A 14,818-nucleotide genomic window follows, 5' to 3' on the forward strand; every position below is an offset into this window, starting at 1 on the left:
TGTGCTTTTTGTGCTTTTTGGCAAAAAGCATTAATTAGGCTGAGAAATATCAGGGAACTTAGATGGTTAATTCACCGTGAATTGATACCACAGATAAGAAAACTTCCTCTAACGTAAATGAACCCTTCCCGGGACTTAGGAAGAAGGGAATTCTAAAGCAAAACACACTCCTGGGATTCTCACTGTGGCTCTTTCTCTAGAATGTAAATATGGTGACGGTTTACAAAGAATTCGAGAGAACAAAAATATCAAAATAGGGGCAGAGATCTTTTAAAACTTTATAACAATTGAGTTCTTTCACCAAAGAGCTTATTACCAATTGGTCAAGAAGTCCATCTTGTGACAGGATGCTTTTGAGAGCATGTGACTAATAGTGTGAGATTGAACTTGACATTGAGCATTTTTATGCTAAAGCTTTATAAATCTCTTTCCACAGCCTTTAAAGAGCTAATGACTGAAGTATGTAGAACAATAGGTAAGTTCTCACAAGGCAATACTTCCTTATTCTCTGGGGTGGGCTTGGTTTTGTTCAGTCATGTCTGATTCTTTGTGACCCTATGGACCTCAGGCTCCTCTGTCCTTGGACTTCTCCAGGCAAGAATACTGGAGTGGGTTGCCATTTCCTTCTCGAGGGGATCTTCCCTTCTCAGGGATTGAACCTGTGTCTCCTGCATTGGCAGAGGAATTATCACTGAGCCACCTGGGAAGACTGGGATGGGCTTACAGGTGTGTTAAATACATGTTTTCTTCTTGCAGCTTTGTCTGCAACAGATTTGAAGATCCAGAGCACAGCTGAGGGCATCCGGCTATACTCTTTTGTTACTTACTACGTGGATGATCTGAAAGTTAACTGGTCCCACAAGTAAGTGAATAAAAACCTAACTGCTGTGTAGAAGTCCTTTCTCCACTCAGAGGAAGGACTGGGGCAAACAACAGCCCTCTGTTAAGGAGGTACTCAGGTAAGGAGTCTTCTTACTTCTCAGGTCTCATGTTGAGGAGTGTAGGACAGAAACATCCAGGCCGTGCCTTCAGTGTGAGGTTAGCACTCTCCCTTAGCATGGATGTGGTGAGGCCAGTCATGGCTTGGAGCATCTGTCTCCGTGACCTGCTGTTGTTCAGTCGCTCAGTTGTGTCTGACTCTTTGCGACCCCGTGGAGTGCAGCACACCAGGTTCCTCTGTCCTCCACTATCTCCCAGAGTTTGCTCAAACTCATGTCATTGAGTCAGTGATGCTATCCAACCATCTCATCCTCTGTCACCCCCCTTCTCAAATCACAATTTGTAGATGCCTCTGTAGCGTTACCTCCACCTCCACACAATCACACTTTGCTAGGTTCTTATCTGGTCTTTCCAAGCACACCTAACCTATGCTGTGCTCTGGACAAAACTGCAGCAGCCTGCACCAAGCTTCCTGTTGTGTGACTTAAAGCTCATTGACTCCAGAAGCCTGAGCCAAAGCAGTGCCCGATTTTATCATCACTGTCATTGTAGTTGGCATAGTGGGGCATTAGCATGTTTCCTCAGAAGGCTTTGGAGATCTCAAGATGAGTTTGGGAATGTGTATTTGAACTAGATTGAGCCTGAAGATCCATTCTAATCCCAGGCTTCCTTTGGCAGTTGTGGAGGGATTTCATTCAAGTTCTCCTTGAATTGGGATTCCAAGGCCTGAAGGGAATCCAGGGATTCCAAGGCCTGAAGTAGGTTTCTTAGTCAAACCAGGCCTCCCATTTACACCATTGAGAGGATCCTTGACTTCTGTGCTTCACTGAAATTTCCTGGCTGAGAGAGGCCAGCAGGTTGCCACAGAAACCAGTGAGGCACATCCACCTTCATCCACTCTTGGGGTGCAGTGGACACTCATTCCCAAAGTCCTTGTGCGCCCTGCCGAGCAGAAGGTCACTGTGGGTCCCTGGGAGGAGTCAAACAACAGTGTTTACTTAGAGCTTCCCTTCAGTGGTGCTGACTTAAAAAATAGTCACAACCTAAAAGTTGAGAGTCATATTTTATTTGGTGCAAATTTTTAGGACTTAAGCCGGGGAGGCAGCTTCTCAAGTAGCCCTGAGAGAACTGTTCTGAGGAGGTGGGGGGAGGAGTCAGGTTACATAGATGTCTGCAACAAAGGGAAAGTAGTCTGAACATCAAAAGTATTTTTGTAAATTTAAGAAAACCAGATATCTCAAGTTAAGGAATTTAGTGCTTTTCTCTATATGGGAAGGTGCAAGTTTGGGCTTACTGAAATCATTCCTTTCATATGTATCTCAGCTATCTGGGGGCAGTACCTTGCATTTTTCACATCCTGAGCCCTTCAGTGCTCACCTGTAGGGAGTGGTTGCAACCTCATGGTATTGATCCCAGTTATTGTTCTCCTTCCTGACTGCCCTCTGGGCTCAGAAATTCACATTTGAAGGGCTGTGATCACTCATGGCATGACTTCCTTGTTTACTAATATGGCAAGAATAGTCCATTTCTCAGTGGACATTTACAATATGCTGGGCACTGCTCCAAGCCCTTTAGAGGTATGAAATCATTTAATATTCAAACTCTGTGAGATGGGTACTTCTCACTTTAGTGACTAGGAAGCTCAGGCTCTGGAAGGTGACTTGCCTGAGGTCATCAACTCTGTGATAGGTGAAAGGCTGAACCCAGGAAGCCTGGCTCCAGAGCTCCTCCATCACAGCACTATGCTGGATTCAAGTTTCATTAAAGGTCTGCTGCTGCTGCTGCTGCTGCTAAGTTGCTTCAGTCATGTCCGACTCTGTGTGACCCCATAGATGGCAGCCCACCAGGCTCTGCCATCCCTGGGGTTCTCCAGGCAAGAACACTGGAGTGGGTTGCCATTTCCTTCTCCAATGCATGATAGTGAAAAGTGAAAGTGAAGTCGCTCAGTCGTGTCCGACTCTTCTCGACCCCATGAACTGCAGCGCACCAGGCTCCTCCGTCCATGGGATTTTCCAGGCAAGAGTACTGGAGTGGGCTGCCATTGCCTTCTCCGCCTTAAAGGTTTAGATTGAACGTTTCACCAGAGCTGGGTCCCATGAAGCATTCATTTATGTTTTTTTGAAAATGACTTTACTGTTATGGAGAACAGCATTTTGTTAGGTTTATTGTTATTACTATTGATTTCCTGAATTCTTTTAAAAAAATGAAAACAAGTGAAATTCCACTTTGAATGCCTGGAGTTTCATTCCTTTGTTCTATTTCTCACAGAATACATTTTAGGAAAGTGATTATAAGGTAAAATAGATCAGATTCTAGGAAATTCCTCTGTGACATCTAGAGCATTCTAATATATCCGTCTGAAGAATAAGAGAAGATAGATTAATTGAATCATCAATCAAAAGGCTTTACATCATCTCTAATAGAATTACATGTTCCCCAAAATTAGAACATTGGGTTTTAAGGAAACTGCTGTCAGACTAGTAAGGCATAAGCTTCGTACATCATTTGGTATGTCAGCTACATGAGTTTTTTGTGTGTGCACAGATGTGTGACTGTAAAAGGTTCAGGAACCAAGGACCAATTGCTCTCCCTGGGTTTATGTAAATAGGTGGTGTGATGCAAAAAAACCTTAAAATGGGTTTGGATCTTGACTTTGCTCCTCTCTTCCCTTGGATCTTAGGCAAGTCATCTAATTTTCTGAAACTCAGGTTTCCCTCATGTAAAATAGGAGCAGTAATACCTGTTCTAACTCATAACACTGATGGACTCAATGAAAGAATTAATCACACTTTTAAAACCATGACATGCTTTACAAATGTAAGGTACTATTATGTGACCCTGTGGACTGTATTCCGCCAGGTTCCTCTGTCCATGGAACTTTACAGGCAAGAATACTGGAGCGGGTTGCCATTCTGTTCTCCAGGGGATCTTACAGACCCAGGGATCAAGCGCATATCTCTTGCATCTCCTGCATTGACAGGCAGATTCTTTACCATTGTGCCATGGGAAAGCCCATTATGCATGTTAGCCAGAGATTAAAGAACTCAAGACTTACCACAGCACAGCAGAGAACTGTCTGCCTTTCTAACTCTCTAGGACATATACATATATACTGCTCAGGCTAAAGTCTATGGGTACAGATGGGTTCCTTTACCCTATGTTTTATGACATTTTAATTTTAATATCTTTTAAAGAATGTGGTATATAAGAAAAATGCTGAATATTTTTTGAAATCTGAAATTCCTGGCGGAGATTTTTGGGGTTTTATTTTTTTAAGTTCGTTTTATTTATTACAACCCCAAACATAATACATGTTTGTTTTAGAAAATATATTTACTATCATACTAAAATTAGAAAGAGTTTATAATATGATACCACCCGTGGCTTTCCTAGCCACAGTATGAACATTTTGAGGAAACTTCCAGTCTTTTCTCCATGCATAATTGTTGCTGTAAAAAAGTAGTTTTGTATACTACCTTATTTTTTCTTGGTCTTCCCTGGTGGCTCAGATGGTAAAGAATCTGCCTGCAATGCAGGAGGGAGACCCAGATTGGATCCCTGGGTCAGGAAGATCTACAGCTACTACTTATTTTGTTCTATTTCTTCACATGTTTATGAACTTTTCATAGAGTTTAACATCATTGAGAGTACATTGTGTGTGTGTGTTAATTGCTCAGTTGTGTCCGACTTTTTACAACTCCAAGGACTGTAGCCCATCAGGCTTGTCTGTCCACGGAATTCTCTAGGCAAGAATACTGGAGTGGGCTGCCATTCTCTTCCCCACGGTATCTTCCTGACTTAGGGATTGAACCTGGATCTCCTGCGTTGCAGGCAGATTCTTTACCATCTGAGCCACCAGGGAAGCCCCTGAGAGTACACTACTTCCACCTTTCTTCTCATATTTCATCTTTAACAGTTGTGTTTCTAGACTGTCAGATCCAAGGGCTCTATTTGCTTTTATGGTCTTGTAAAGAAGATGATGTGCGGGTCTGCATATGACCAGCTGCAGAATAGGAGGAGACATACATCCAGGGTCAGAGTAGGTGCCTCATTCATTTTGACAGCAACTCTGCTTCTCATTTATTCTTGGCCTGACTACTGAGCACATATTTACATTTGTCTTAAATAGCTTTGTAACCACATGTGTCAATAGATATCAGCCACAGATGAACCTCCTTAGATCTGTTTTTAACTAGTCTGTAAAAACCCCGTTTATAGCCATAGACCATCTGCGTGAGATGTACAATAATAATATGTGGAGTTTGGCCTTTTCTGTTTAAAGATTCCCTTAGTCCTACAAATAAACCCAAGCAGAAACAAAGATAATTAATACCCCTGAGAAGTACTGGTGCTGCAATCTGAGTCCCGGACCACTATTGGGAGGTCAATGTGCAGACTGCCAGACCCCACCACCCCAGGCCTTGGAATCCTTATTCTTTGATTCAGGGCCCATAATTTCTCTGAAGCAGAAGAGCATGTGAGGATCTCCTGTTATTTTGAAAGTCTGTAAAACTTGATGATAAGACCTTCAATACAAGACAAAGTAAAGGTAAGCTCTGGATGAAAGCCACCGATAACAAGGTTTTCTTTTGATCAAAACAGTGGGACTCCTATTAAGTACTCAGACAGAGTTAAGAGTGGGGTCACCGGGGAACAGATCTGGCTGCAAATCAACGAGCCCACCCCCAACGACAAGGGCAAGTATGTGATGGAGCTCTTTGATGGTAAAACCGGACACCAGAAGATGGTGGACCTTTCTGGACAAGGTAAATGGTGCTCTGCAGGTTAGAATCTAAAGTGGAGATTGCTGTTGCTGTTGTTCAGTTGCTAAGTCATGTCCAACTCTTTGTGACCTCATGGACTACAGTATGCTGGCTTCCCTGTCCTTCACCACCTCCCAGAGTTTGCTCAAACTCACGTCCATTGAGTTGGTGATGCCATCCAATCATCTCATCCTTTGTCACCCTCTTCTCCTACTGCCCTCAGTCTTTCCCAGCATCAGGGTCTTTTACAATGAGTCAGCTCTTTGCATCAACTGGCCAAAGCATTGGAGCTGCTTCAGCTTCAGCATCAGTACTTCCAGTGAATATTCAGGGTTGCTTTCCTTTAAGATTGACTGGTTTGATCTTGCTGTCCAAGGGTCTCTCAAGAGTCTTCTCCAGCATCATGATTCAAAAGCATCAGCTGTGGAAGATGTGGGCTTTTTTTTTTTTTAAAGGATGGAGGCTTCCTGTACTTTATAGCAGGTTCCCACTAGCTATTTTACACTGGGTAGTGTATGTATGTCAATGCTACTCTCCCAGTTCATCCCACTCAAAACTTATTTAAATTTGCTTTTACTCTCTGCCCACTGAAGCTCATTTAACTACCCAACTCTCAAATCCCTCTCAAACAAGAGGCCTTAGGTTGTCTGACCAGCATGGTCCCCTGCAGGAAACAAACATGCTAGCTCAGCCAGGCTGTCTTCTTCTTGTGTGATGTGAGCACGAAGAGCAGCCCTAAGTGGTCTGTTTAGCCCAGCTGTCCACCTCCACAGCCTGTAAGCCTGGCTTTGTGCTGATTTTTCCCATCTATAAAAGGGGGCAGACTGGTTTTATGTACATATTTTCTAGACATAAAATGTTACAATTTCCAGACCACAGGGGAGCTTAAAGACCAGGTGAGAAAGATTCAAAAATGAAGCTGTATTTTTGCCTGACGTCTTCAAAGTCCCTTACTCTGTAGGCTCAGAAAAAAAATTATTTTAGAACTCTCATTTTTTTGTTTCTGTGTCTTTTATTCGTCTCCTGCATAGCATAGAAGCAGTGCTTCGGGCTAGCACTGGCACACGCTGTGATCTACTGCAAACGGACGGGCCGGACCGCAGAACAGAGTGTTTAGCTGTCTGTGACATGCAGAATGATTTAATGAGAGGAAAGCTTTTCTGTTGGTCAGGATTTTTAACAGAACCAACCCATATTTGAAACAGACCTTTCTTCCCATTCCATCTTTTTTTTTAAAAAAAAACTTTTTATTTTGTATTGGGGGCTTCCCTCGTGGCTCAGATGGTAAAGAATTTGACTGCAATGCAGGAGACCCAGCTTCGATCACTGGGTCAGCAAGATCCCCAGGAGAAGGGAATGGCAATCCACTCCAGTATTCCTGCCTGGAGAATTCCATGAACAGAGGAGGCTGGTGGGCTACAGTCCACAGGGTCACAAAGAGCTGGACAGAACTGAGTGACTAGCACATAGCTGATTAACAAACAATGTGATGGTTTCAGGTGAACAGCAAAGCAATTCAGCCATACATATGCATGCATCCATTCCCTGCCAAAACCCCCTCCCATCCAGGCTGCCACACAACATTGAGCACAGTCTCATCCCATTCCATCTTTGGCTGAGCAAAACTTTGCTTTTCTGTTTGGAGGGTTGAAGTCTTCTCACTGAATTGAGAGCTTCTAAAATCCACTATTTCATGCTTTCTGCCTAGAAAGTATTTGCTTCTCTTGTTAAGCCTTTGAGTCATAGGGACTGCTCGGGTGCAGCCTCCTTCAAAGCCTACCACGTCAGGTCTGGACTGATTACACTGTGCTCACATTGTGAGCTCTCATAGGCCCCTGTGTGTGGCCAGTTCTAGGTGAGAAAATTCTAACTTCTCTTTTTTTCTCTTCAAGCCTACGATGAAGCCTTTGCGGAATTCCAGAGATTGAAGTAAGTCCCCCTCTTTCCCAACGACGCCCCCACAGGCACCCTTGTCTCTGACCCGTGCTCCTCCCCATCTGCATCAGCGGGGCAGAGGGTCCTGAATTGGGGAAAATGCAGGTGGAGCAGCACTTCCTTCTGCTTTGCTGAGCAGCAGAAACAGAAATGCAGTCGGGGTTGGCTACTTAGCAATAACACTAAAACAAAACCCTTCTTTGTTTGTGTGTTTGTTCGTTTCTCTCAACCACAGACAAGCTGCCATCGCCGAGAAAAGTAAGTAACCCCCTTTGAGTTTATTCCTAGTGTGGCTTCAAAATACAACTTTTATTTTTCTGTTATTACTGCAGATGGAGGAAAGTGAAAGCATTTTTTTTCCTTTTCTTTCATTTCTATATATATATTTAAAACCTTAGGTGTTCCGCATGTGTTGTCCTTTAGTCTCTTGAGTAAGACTCTGGAAAAGAAGGTCTCAGGTTACACTGTAAGAATGGCTCCCAGCCTCAACATGAAAAATCTCTGGGCTGCAAATCACACAGTAGGTTGTTCATCGCTTGCAACAGGTGCCCTATGTCAGAAAAGCGTATATATTGAGTTGGCCAAAAAATTCCTTTGGGATTTTTCTATAAGATGTAATGGAAAAACCTGAACAAGCTTTTTGGCCATGCCAATATGTTAAGGAAAAGAAAAAATATTAATGAAACTTGTAGATTGGTATGTAAATCACTATAGCTGGTCCCCCAACAAGTGGTCCCATTTTTCTGAAAGACCAAATAAGGCTGAGTGACCCTAACCCAGCGGTCAAGCCTGTGTCCCCAGAAATGTGCTCTCTCCCAACCCCTCTCAACCGTGCTTCACACACAAAGGATTCTATAGAATCCCAGGATCTACAGGATCCCAGGAGTAATGGATGAACCATCGTGATGATTCAGGCTCTTTCTCAGGGTGGGAGCAGAATTTGAAAACCATTGAAGGTTGTGGTTGTAGAGTCAGTCCTGAACTCAGGGACGGGAACCAGGAGGAGGAGGAGGAGTGAGACTGTCTGCTGACCGTCTCTCCCCTCTCTTGAACTCTCCTGTGGACAAGGAGCCTGACCCTCCCTCCCTCTGCTCCATGAGCTCCTTCCTGAGGTCTCTGGACCACAGTATCTTAGAGCTGGAAGTGACCTGAGAGCCTGTCTAAATTCCTGTTCTTAAATAATTGCACGGAACACTTAATTCAAACAAAATCTTCCACGTGGACCCAATAACACAGGTGAGGGCCAAGCTATCTTCACGGAAGTCAGGATGAATCCCACATACACCAGGGAGCAGAGTAGACAAGCTTCATATCCATGGGTTTAATGCAAGCCCCCACCTCCAATAAGGAGACTGAGGTCCCCATACTGACATGACTTACCTAGCACCATCCAGTAAGTGGTACAGGGGGCCAGGCAGTGGGTCGGGCCCACAGGTGGTGTTACGTGCAATGGAATCAGCAGCAGAAGGCAGTCGAGACTCATTCAGAGCTTTAGCCTGACTTAGTGGAGAAGGGAATGTATAATAGAAGTAAGGATGTAGAGTCACACATTCACTAAAGCAGGCTGAAAAGGAGAGGGTGGTGCCCCTGCATTAGTGCTGAATAAATGACAGAAGGGCATCCTTCCCTGGGACGGAGGCTGTCATACCTTCAGCACAAAACTTGGCGGGGGCGGGGGGGGGGGTCAGCCCTGGATTTCAGCACCCCTCCTACCCCTGTCCCCTAGTCATAGAAAGGGGCCCTGCAGAACATCTGAAGAACTCCCTGGAAACGAGAAAGGGACGCTCTTTAGGGAAGGCCTCAAGGAAAGCCCGTGTCTTCTCCAGCCTCCAGATCTCCTGGCACACAGCCTCCACTTATGCAGCCTTTCTGAATCAGAGGGGAGCCCACGGAAGAGGCCACGCTCTGCCCTGCCCAATCTGGCCGAGCTCACTGAGCTGCAGGAGACTCAGGCTGAGAACAGCCACCCGGGTTAGAGAGGGATCGTGATGTGATCTCAGGTCCGGATAGAGGCACCTGTGTGGGAAGGAGATGAATGTTCAGAAATTGCAGGATCACTTGCTTATTTTGCATAGTGAAAGCACGTATACAATGACTATAAGGAGAGGGAAACTAAATAGAACAATGAGTTCCACTGGGTGGCTCTGTGCACGTGATGGCTGGTGCTTATAGTGTCAGTGATTAACCAGAAATGCCTGTGCTTACAGATCGCGCCCGGGTGGTGGGTGGCCTCCCCGATGTGGTCACCATCCAAGAGGGCAAGGTAAGTTGGGGGCACTCCTGTCCCCACTTCTTCCACACTGGAAAGGGGTTCCAGTGCCCCAGACTTGGTTCCCACCATCTTCATCGTATGCCATGGCTGCTCATGCCTGACTTCAGTATAGCCACATACAAGGTTCAAAGTGTAGTCAGTTTTCCACTCATCTGAAGATGTTTTGTAGGCCAAGCATCAGGATGTACATTTGTTTAATGTGGCATGTGCAGACCTCTTAGTCTCTTTCCAGAAATGCTGTCCCTTTAAAATCAGAAGAAGCAGAAAATGTTCAATCATAACTATACGACAAACATAACTGAAGAAAGGAGTGACCGCTAATGCTAGGGGAAAGTGGGCTGACCTATGGAATTCCTCATCTTTGAAGGGAAATGTGCTGCTCTGTGAATCTCTATAGGCTCCATCATAGCGGAAAACTGATTTATTTCCATTTGATTTTAAACTGATATCTGTTTGCTCCATAATAATCTCTCTGAAGAGCAGTGAATGTCATGTGTAACCTGGATTCACTTTCTTCATCCCTAAAAAAAGTGAAAGTGAAAGTGTTAGTCATTCAGTCATATCTGACTCTTTGCGACCCCATGGACTGTAGCCCGCCAGGCTCCTCTGTCCATGGAATTCTCCAGGAAAGAATACTGGAATGGGTTACTATTCTCTTCTCCAATGGCAATAGTTTCTCTTAACGGCAATAGTTTGACTCATATTTTTCTTCCTGAAATGTGTTTGCAGAATAATTCAATAAGAAGTGCTAATTAATCATGGAAAGAAAATAAATTTCTTGTTATCTACCCAATTCTAAATGATACTCTTATGGAAGAGGCAACAAGTGATCATAAAAGGCCCTTCCAGATAGAAGTATACACTTTCCTATGTATATGGTGAGCCCTGCTCTTTTTCTTATAACTTCTGGACTTCAGCAAGAAAAAAATACAAGAATGGAATTTAGGACTTCCCTGGTGGTCCAGTGGTTAAGAATCCATCTGCCATTACAGGGGACACAGGTTCAATCCCTGGTCCAGGAAGATCCCACATGCTGCAGGGCAACTGAATCCACACACCACAACTACTGAAGCCCGCACACTCTAGAGCCCATGCCCCGCAACAGGAGAAGCCAGCACAGTGAGAAGCCCATGTACCACAAGTAGAGAGAAGCCCCTTCTTGCTGCAGCTAGAGAAAGCCTACTCGCAGCAACAAAGACCCAGCACAGCCAAAATAATTTAAAAAATTATGTATACCCATGGCTGATTCCTGTTGGGGTTTGACAGAAAACAGCAAAATTCTGTAAAGCAATTATCCTTCAATAAAAAATAAATTAATTAAAAAAATTAATTCCTTCATATGGAAAATTCTAAAGAAAAAAAATGGAACTTAAAATGTGAAGTAAATTCATCATCTTTGGTCATCAGGGAAATACAAATTAAAACCATAGTGAAAAATGACACCTATCAGAATTACCAAAATATAAAACAGTGACAACAAAAAATGCTGGTTAAGCTGCAGAGAGACTGAATCACTCCTACATGACTGTTGGATATAGAGACCAAAATGATACAGCTACTCAGGAAAACAGTTTGGCAATCTCTTAAAGTAATGAAATATACATTTACCATACCATCTAGCAATTGTACTCCTGGGTATTTATCTCAGAGTGATTAAAATGTATGCTCACATAAAAACATGCACACAAATGTTCATAGCAGCTTTATTCATAATAGCCCCAAACTAGAAACAGCCCAGGTGACCTTCACAGGGTATATGCATACCATGGCACCCTTCTGAGCAACAAAAAGGGACAAACTGTTGACACCTGCAATAACTTGGATGAATCTGCAAGGAATTATGCTCAATGGAAAAGGTACTCTGGAAATGTTACCTCCTGTATGACGCTATTTATATAATGCTTTAGGAATTTATATAATAATTGAGAAACAAAAAACAGGTTAGTGGTTGCTAGGAGTTAGGAACCAGCTTGGAAGTGGGGAGGTGCGTGTGGTTATAAATGGACCACAGGAAGGATGGTGGTGGGAATGGAAATGTGCTATATTCTGACTGATGTGGTGGATACACAAACCTGGACAGGTGATAGAACCGCATAGATCTAAATGCACACAAGCACAAGAAAACAGGGGAAATCTATCATATCAGCATCAGTCTCCTGGTTGTGCTTTTATGCTGTAGTTTTGTCAAATGTTACTACTGGGGAAAATTTGGTAAAGGAAATCTATTATTTGACAGATCTAAACATTGATCTTTTAAAGTAAGGGGCTTTCAGCACAGATGGTAATATAATAAATATTAGGAAAAAGGAATACATTTTGGCAGAGCACCTTTGCAACTGCAGCAGCTTGAGTGGGTTTGGGGGGAGAGATAAAGTGAGGAAGACGGAACATGAAAATGAGTCACATCATTGAAGCAGCTGTGGGGCTTCTGCTGCTGGGCTCGGTGACACAAACGAAATGCAAAAGCGAGCAGGTGGAGATGATGACAATGAGGAGATGTCTCTACTGAGACAGGATCCAAAATGCCACCTTAGAACAAAAGGCCTCAGTGTGTTTATGGGAACTGGAAGCAAATGCCTTCTTGGGGCTTTGATCATAAGTGTTCCCAAAGCCAGAAAACCAAGGCCCCAGAGAAACCTCCTCAAGTGTGATTTCAAAATGTAACTTGCACAGATGCACACAGCCTGGCCCGGCAAATTTAGACTTGTCCTCCATCCGGTCAGGTGACCCCCAGAAGGATGCCTCAAGGTGAATGTTACATCTGACACACCTCCTCCCCTCTCCTAACACCTGTTTTGCAGGCGCTTAACCTCACGTGCATCGTGTGGGGCGACCCGACTCCGGAGGTCTCCTGGCTGAAGAATGAGAAGCTCCTGGCCTCAGACGAGCACTGCAACCTGAGGTTCGAGGCTGGCAAGACAGCCTACTTCACCATCAGCGGGGTCAGGACGTCCGACTCGGGCAAGTATGGGCTGGTCGTGAAGAACAAGTATGGCTCAGAGATCAGCGACTTCACCGTCAGCGTGTTCATCCCAGAGGAGGAAGCCAGGAGCGTGTCAGAGGAGCCCCAGAAGGGCAACAAGAAGGCCAAGTGACCAGAGGGCAAGGGGGCCGAGGGGCCGAGGAGGGGAGAGTCATGCCCAGCTGCCTTGGGTCACGTGTGTGCAGGTGGTTTGAGCTGAGCACGAGGAAGCCTCCAATTCCCTATTTTTGTGCCGGCTTTGGGGGGTGGTGGGGGGATTGTCAAATCTTTGTTCGTGTAAGAAAGCACCAAATAGCGACATTTTACTCATTTTTCTTTATCCACAAATTGTATTAAGAAAATAACATTGGTAGCATAAATGTTAGGAAACAGTTTTAAGGCAGAGACCAGAATCAAGTCAGAGGGATGTAGACCGATGGTCAGAGGAAGTGCTGTGGAGCTGTGTGGACGTGGCTGGCCTTTGAGCAGTCAGCTCTCCTGGTTCTCAGTGATGTGTCAGCATCTCATCCACATGAGACCAGCTGTTAGGCCAGCCAGTCCGTGTCATGTGTTGTGACGGTAGCAGTGTGTGTTTATAGACGGCTGGTGATCTGGAACCTCTCGGTCCTAATAAATAGTTCACACCCCTCTCCCCCGTCAGTGCTTCTCTTGTTTCACCATTTTGGCTGCCTAGCTGGGTGGTTCTTGCCGCTTTTTGTAACGTCTTCTGATTTAAATTCCTTTGGCTAAAACAGTGAGCTATTGGTATCTAGAGGATCCGTAGAAGAGACTATTCAAAGTTTAGCTTTAGGAAGTTAATATTCAACAATATTGAAGTAATAAATTTAAAAATCTAGGCCTTAAACCCTTGAAGTTTGACTTTAAAACCTTATTTTTCTAATTTAAAATATTAGCCACTGAAATATTAATTTTAAGAGTGTTTTAATAACATAAGTTCCCTTTAACTTGTTAAAATGTGTGTGTGTTCAGTTGCTCAGTCATGTCCAACTCTTTGTGATCCCATGGACCATAGCCCACCAGGCTCCTCTGCCCATGGGATTTCCCAGGCAAGAATACTAGAGTGTTGCCATTTCCTCCGCCGGGAATCTTCCCAACCCAGGGATTGAACCTGTGTCTCCTGCGTTGCCGCCAGATTCTAATTAATATATTTGCTTTTCACTTTAAGTAACACTATTGTCTGACTTAACCGATGAAAACTTTCCAAGAACTTAAATAACTTTACCCATTAAACTAAGCATATAAATATGGAAAATGTTGATTTCTCTCATATGTTCTCAAATTGTATATAAACTTAGTAAGACTTCAACATAAAATCACAATCAATTAAACAGTTTAGTTAGAATCGTAAGATAAGTTGTTACTAAGATAAATGACCAGAAACATTACCAGTAAGTAAAAATCAAATATGAACAGACTTCATAATGCAAAAATACTAATTTTACCTACATGTAGCCCCTAGGGCCTGGGACTGGAGTTCTAACACCTACGCCAGAACAAAAGGCGTGAACTCTGATTGTTTGCCATGGGGAGCTGGACACCAAGACCTCATCACAGCTCTGGGATGCACAAAAGGTAGCTTAGTCAAAAAAACAGGGATAGTAAAAAAACAAACAAATAGGAACAGTAAAAAATATCACCAACTGACATGGAGAAGCTCTACAAAACTTACCATCTGCCTGGCAGTAGTTCTGGGGAGACAAACAAAGTTAATGGGTTCCTGAAGCCAGCACTGCATGCTTGTGGGGTGCAGATTTACCCACAGTACCACACGGTGTAGGAACCCAAGCCAAGAGTTCCCATAAAAATGGCCAATGTCTAGGCCCCAGAGAAGCAAATGTAAATGACACTATAAGGAACTTCTGTGTCTACCCACAAAGGACTGCTGTCATGGAAATCATTCTCCCACCATAAACCACTGGAAAATCT

The 14,818-nt window shown here is 43.9% G+C and overlaps 1 protein-coding gene across 2 annotated transcripts in view; it reads left to right on the plus strand.

Moving 5' to 3' along the window:
- Nucleotides 1-14,144, plus strand: part of MYOM1 (myomesin 1) — a 123,713-nt gene extending 109,569 nt beyond the window's left edge. For both annotated transcript variants that reach the window (XM_040264678.1, XM_040264677.1), the window contains 7 exons: nt 437-475; nt 757-862; nt 5,542-5,705; nt 7,595-7,631; nt 7,873-7,895; nt 9,845-9,900; nt 12,711-14,144. In XM_040264678.1, the coding sequence (XP_040120612.1) occupies nt 437-475; nt 757-862; nt 5,542-5,705; nt 7,595-7,631; nt 7,873-7,895; nt 9,845-9,900; nt 12,711-13,004 (719 nt within the window). In that variant the 3' untranslated portion in view covers nt 13,005-14,144. The remainder of the gene's footprint in view (nt 1-436; nt 476-756; nt 863-5,541; nt 5,706-7,594; nt 7,632-7,872; nt 7,896-9,844; nt 9,901-12,710) is intronic.
- Nucleotides 14,145-14,818: the final 674 nt, after the last annotated feature.

Source organism: Oryx dammah, unplaced genomic scaffold (assembly GCF_014754425.2).
Source record: "Oryx dammah isolate SB20612 unplaced genomic scaffold, SCBI_Odam_1.1 HiC_scaffold_22, whole genome shotgun sequence".
Lineage (NCBI taxonomy): Eukaryota > Metazoa > Chordata > Mammalia > Artiodactyla > Bovidae > Oryx > Oryx dammah.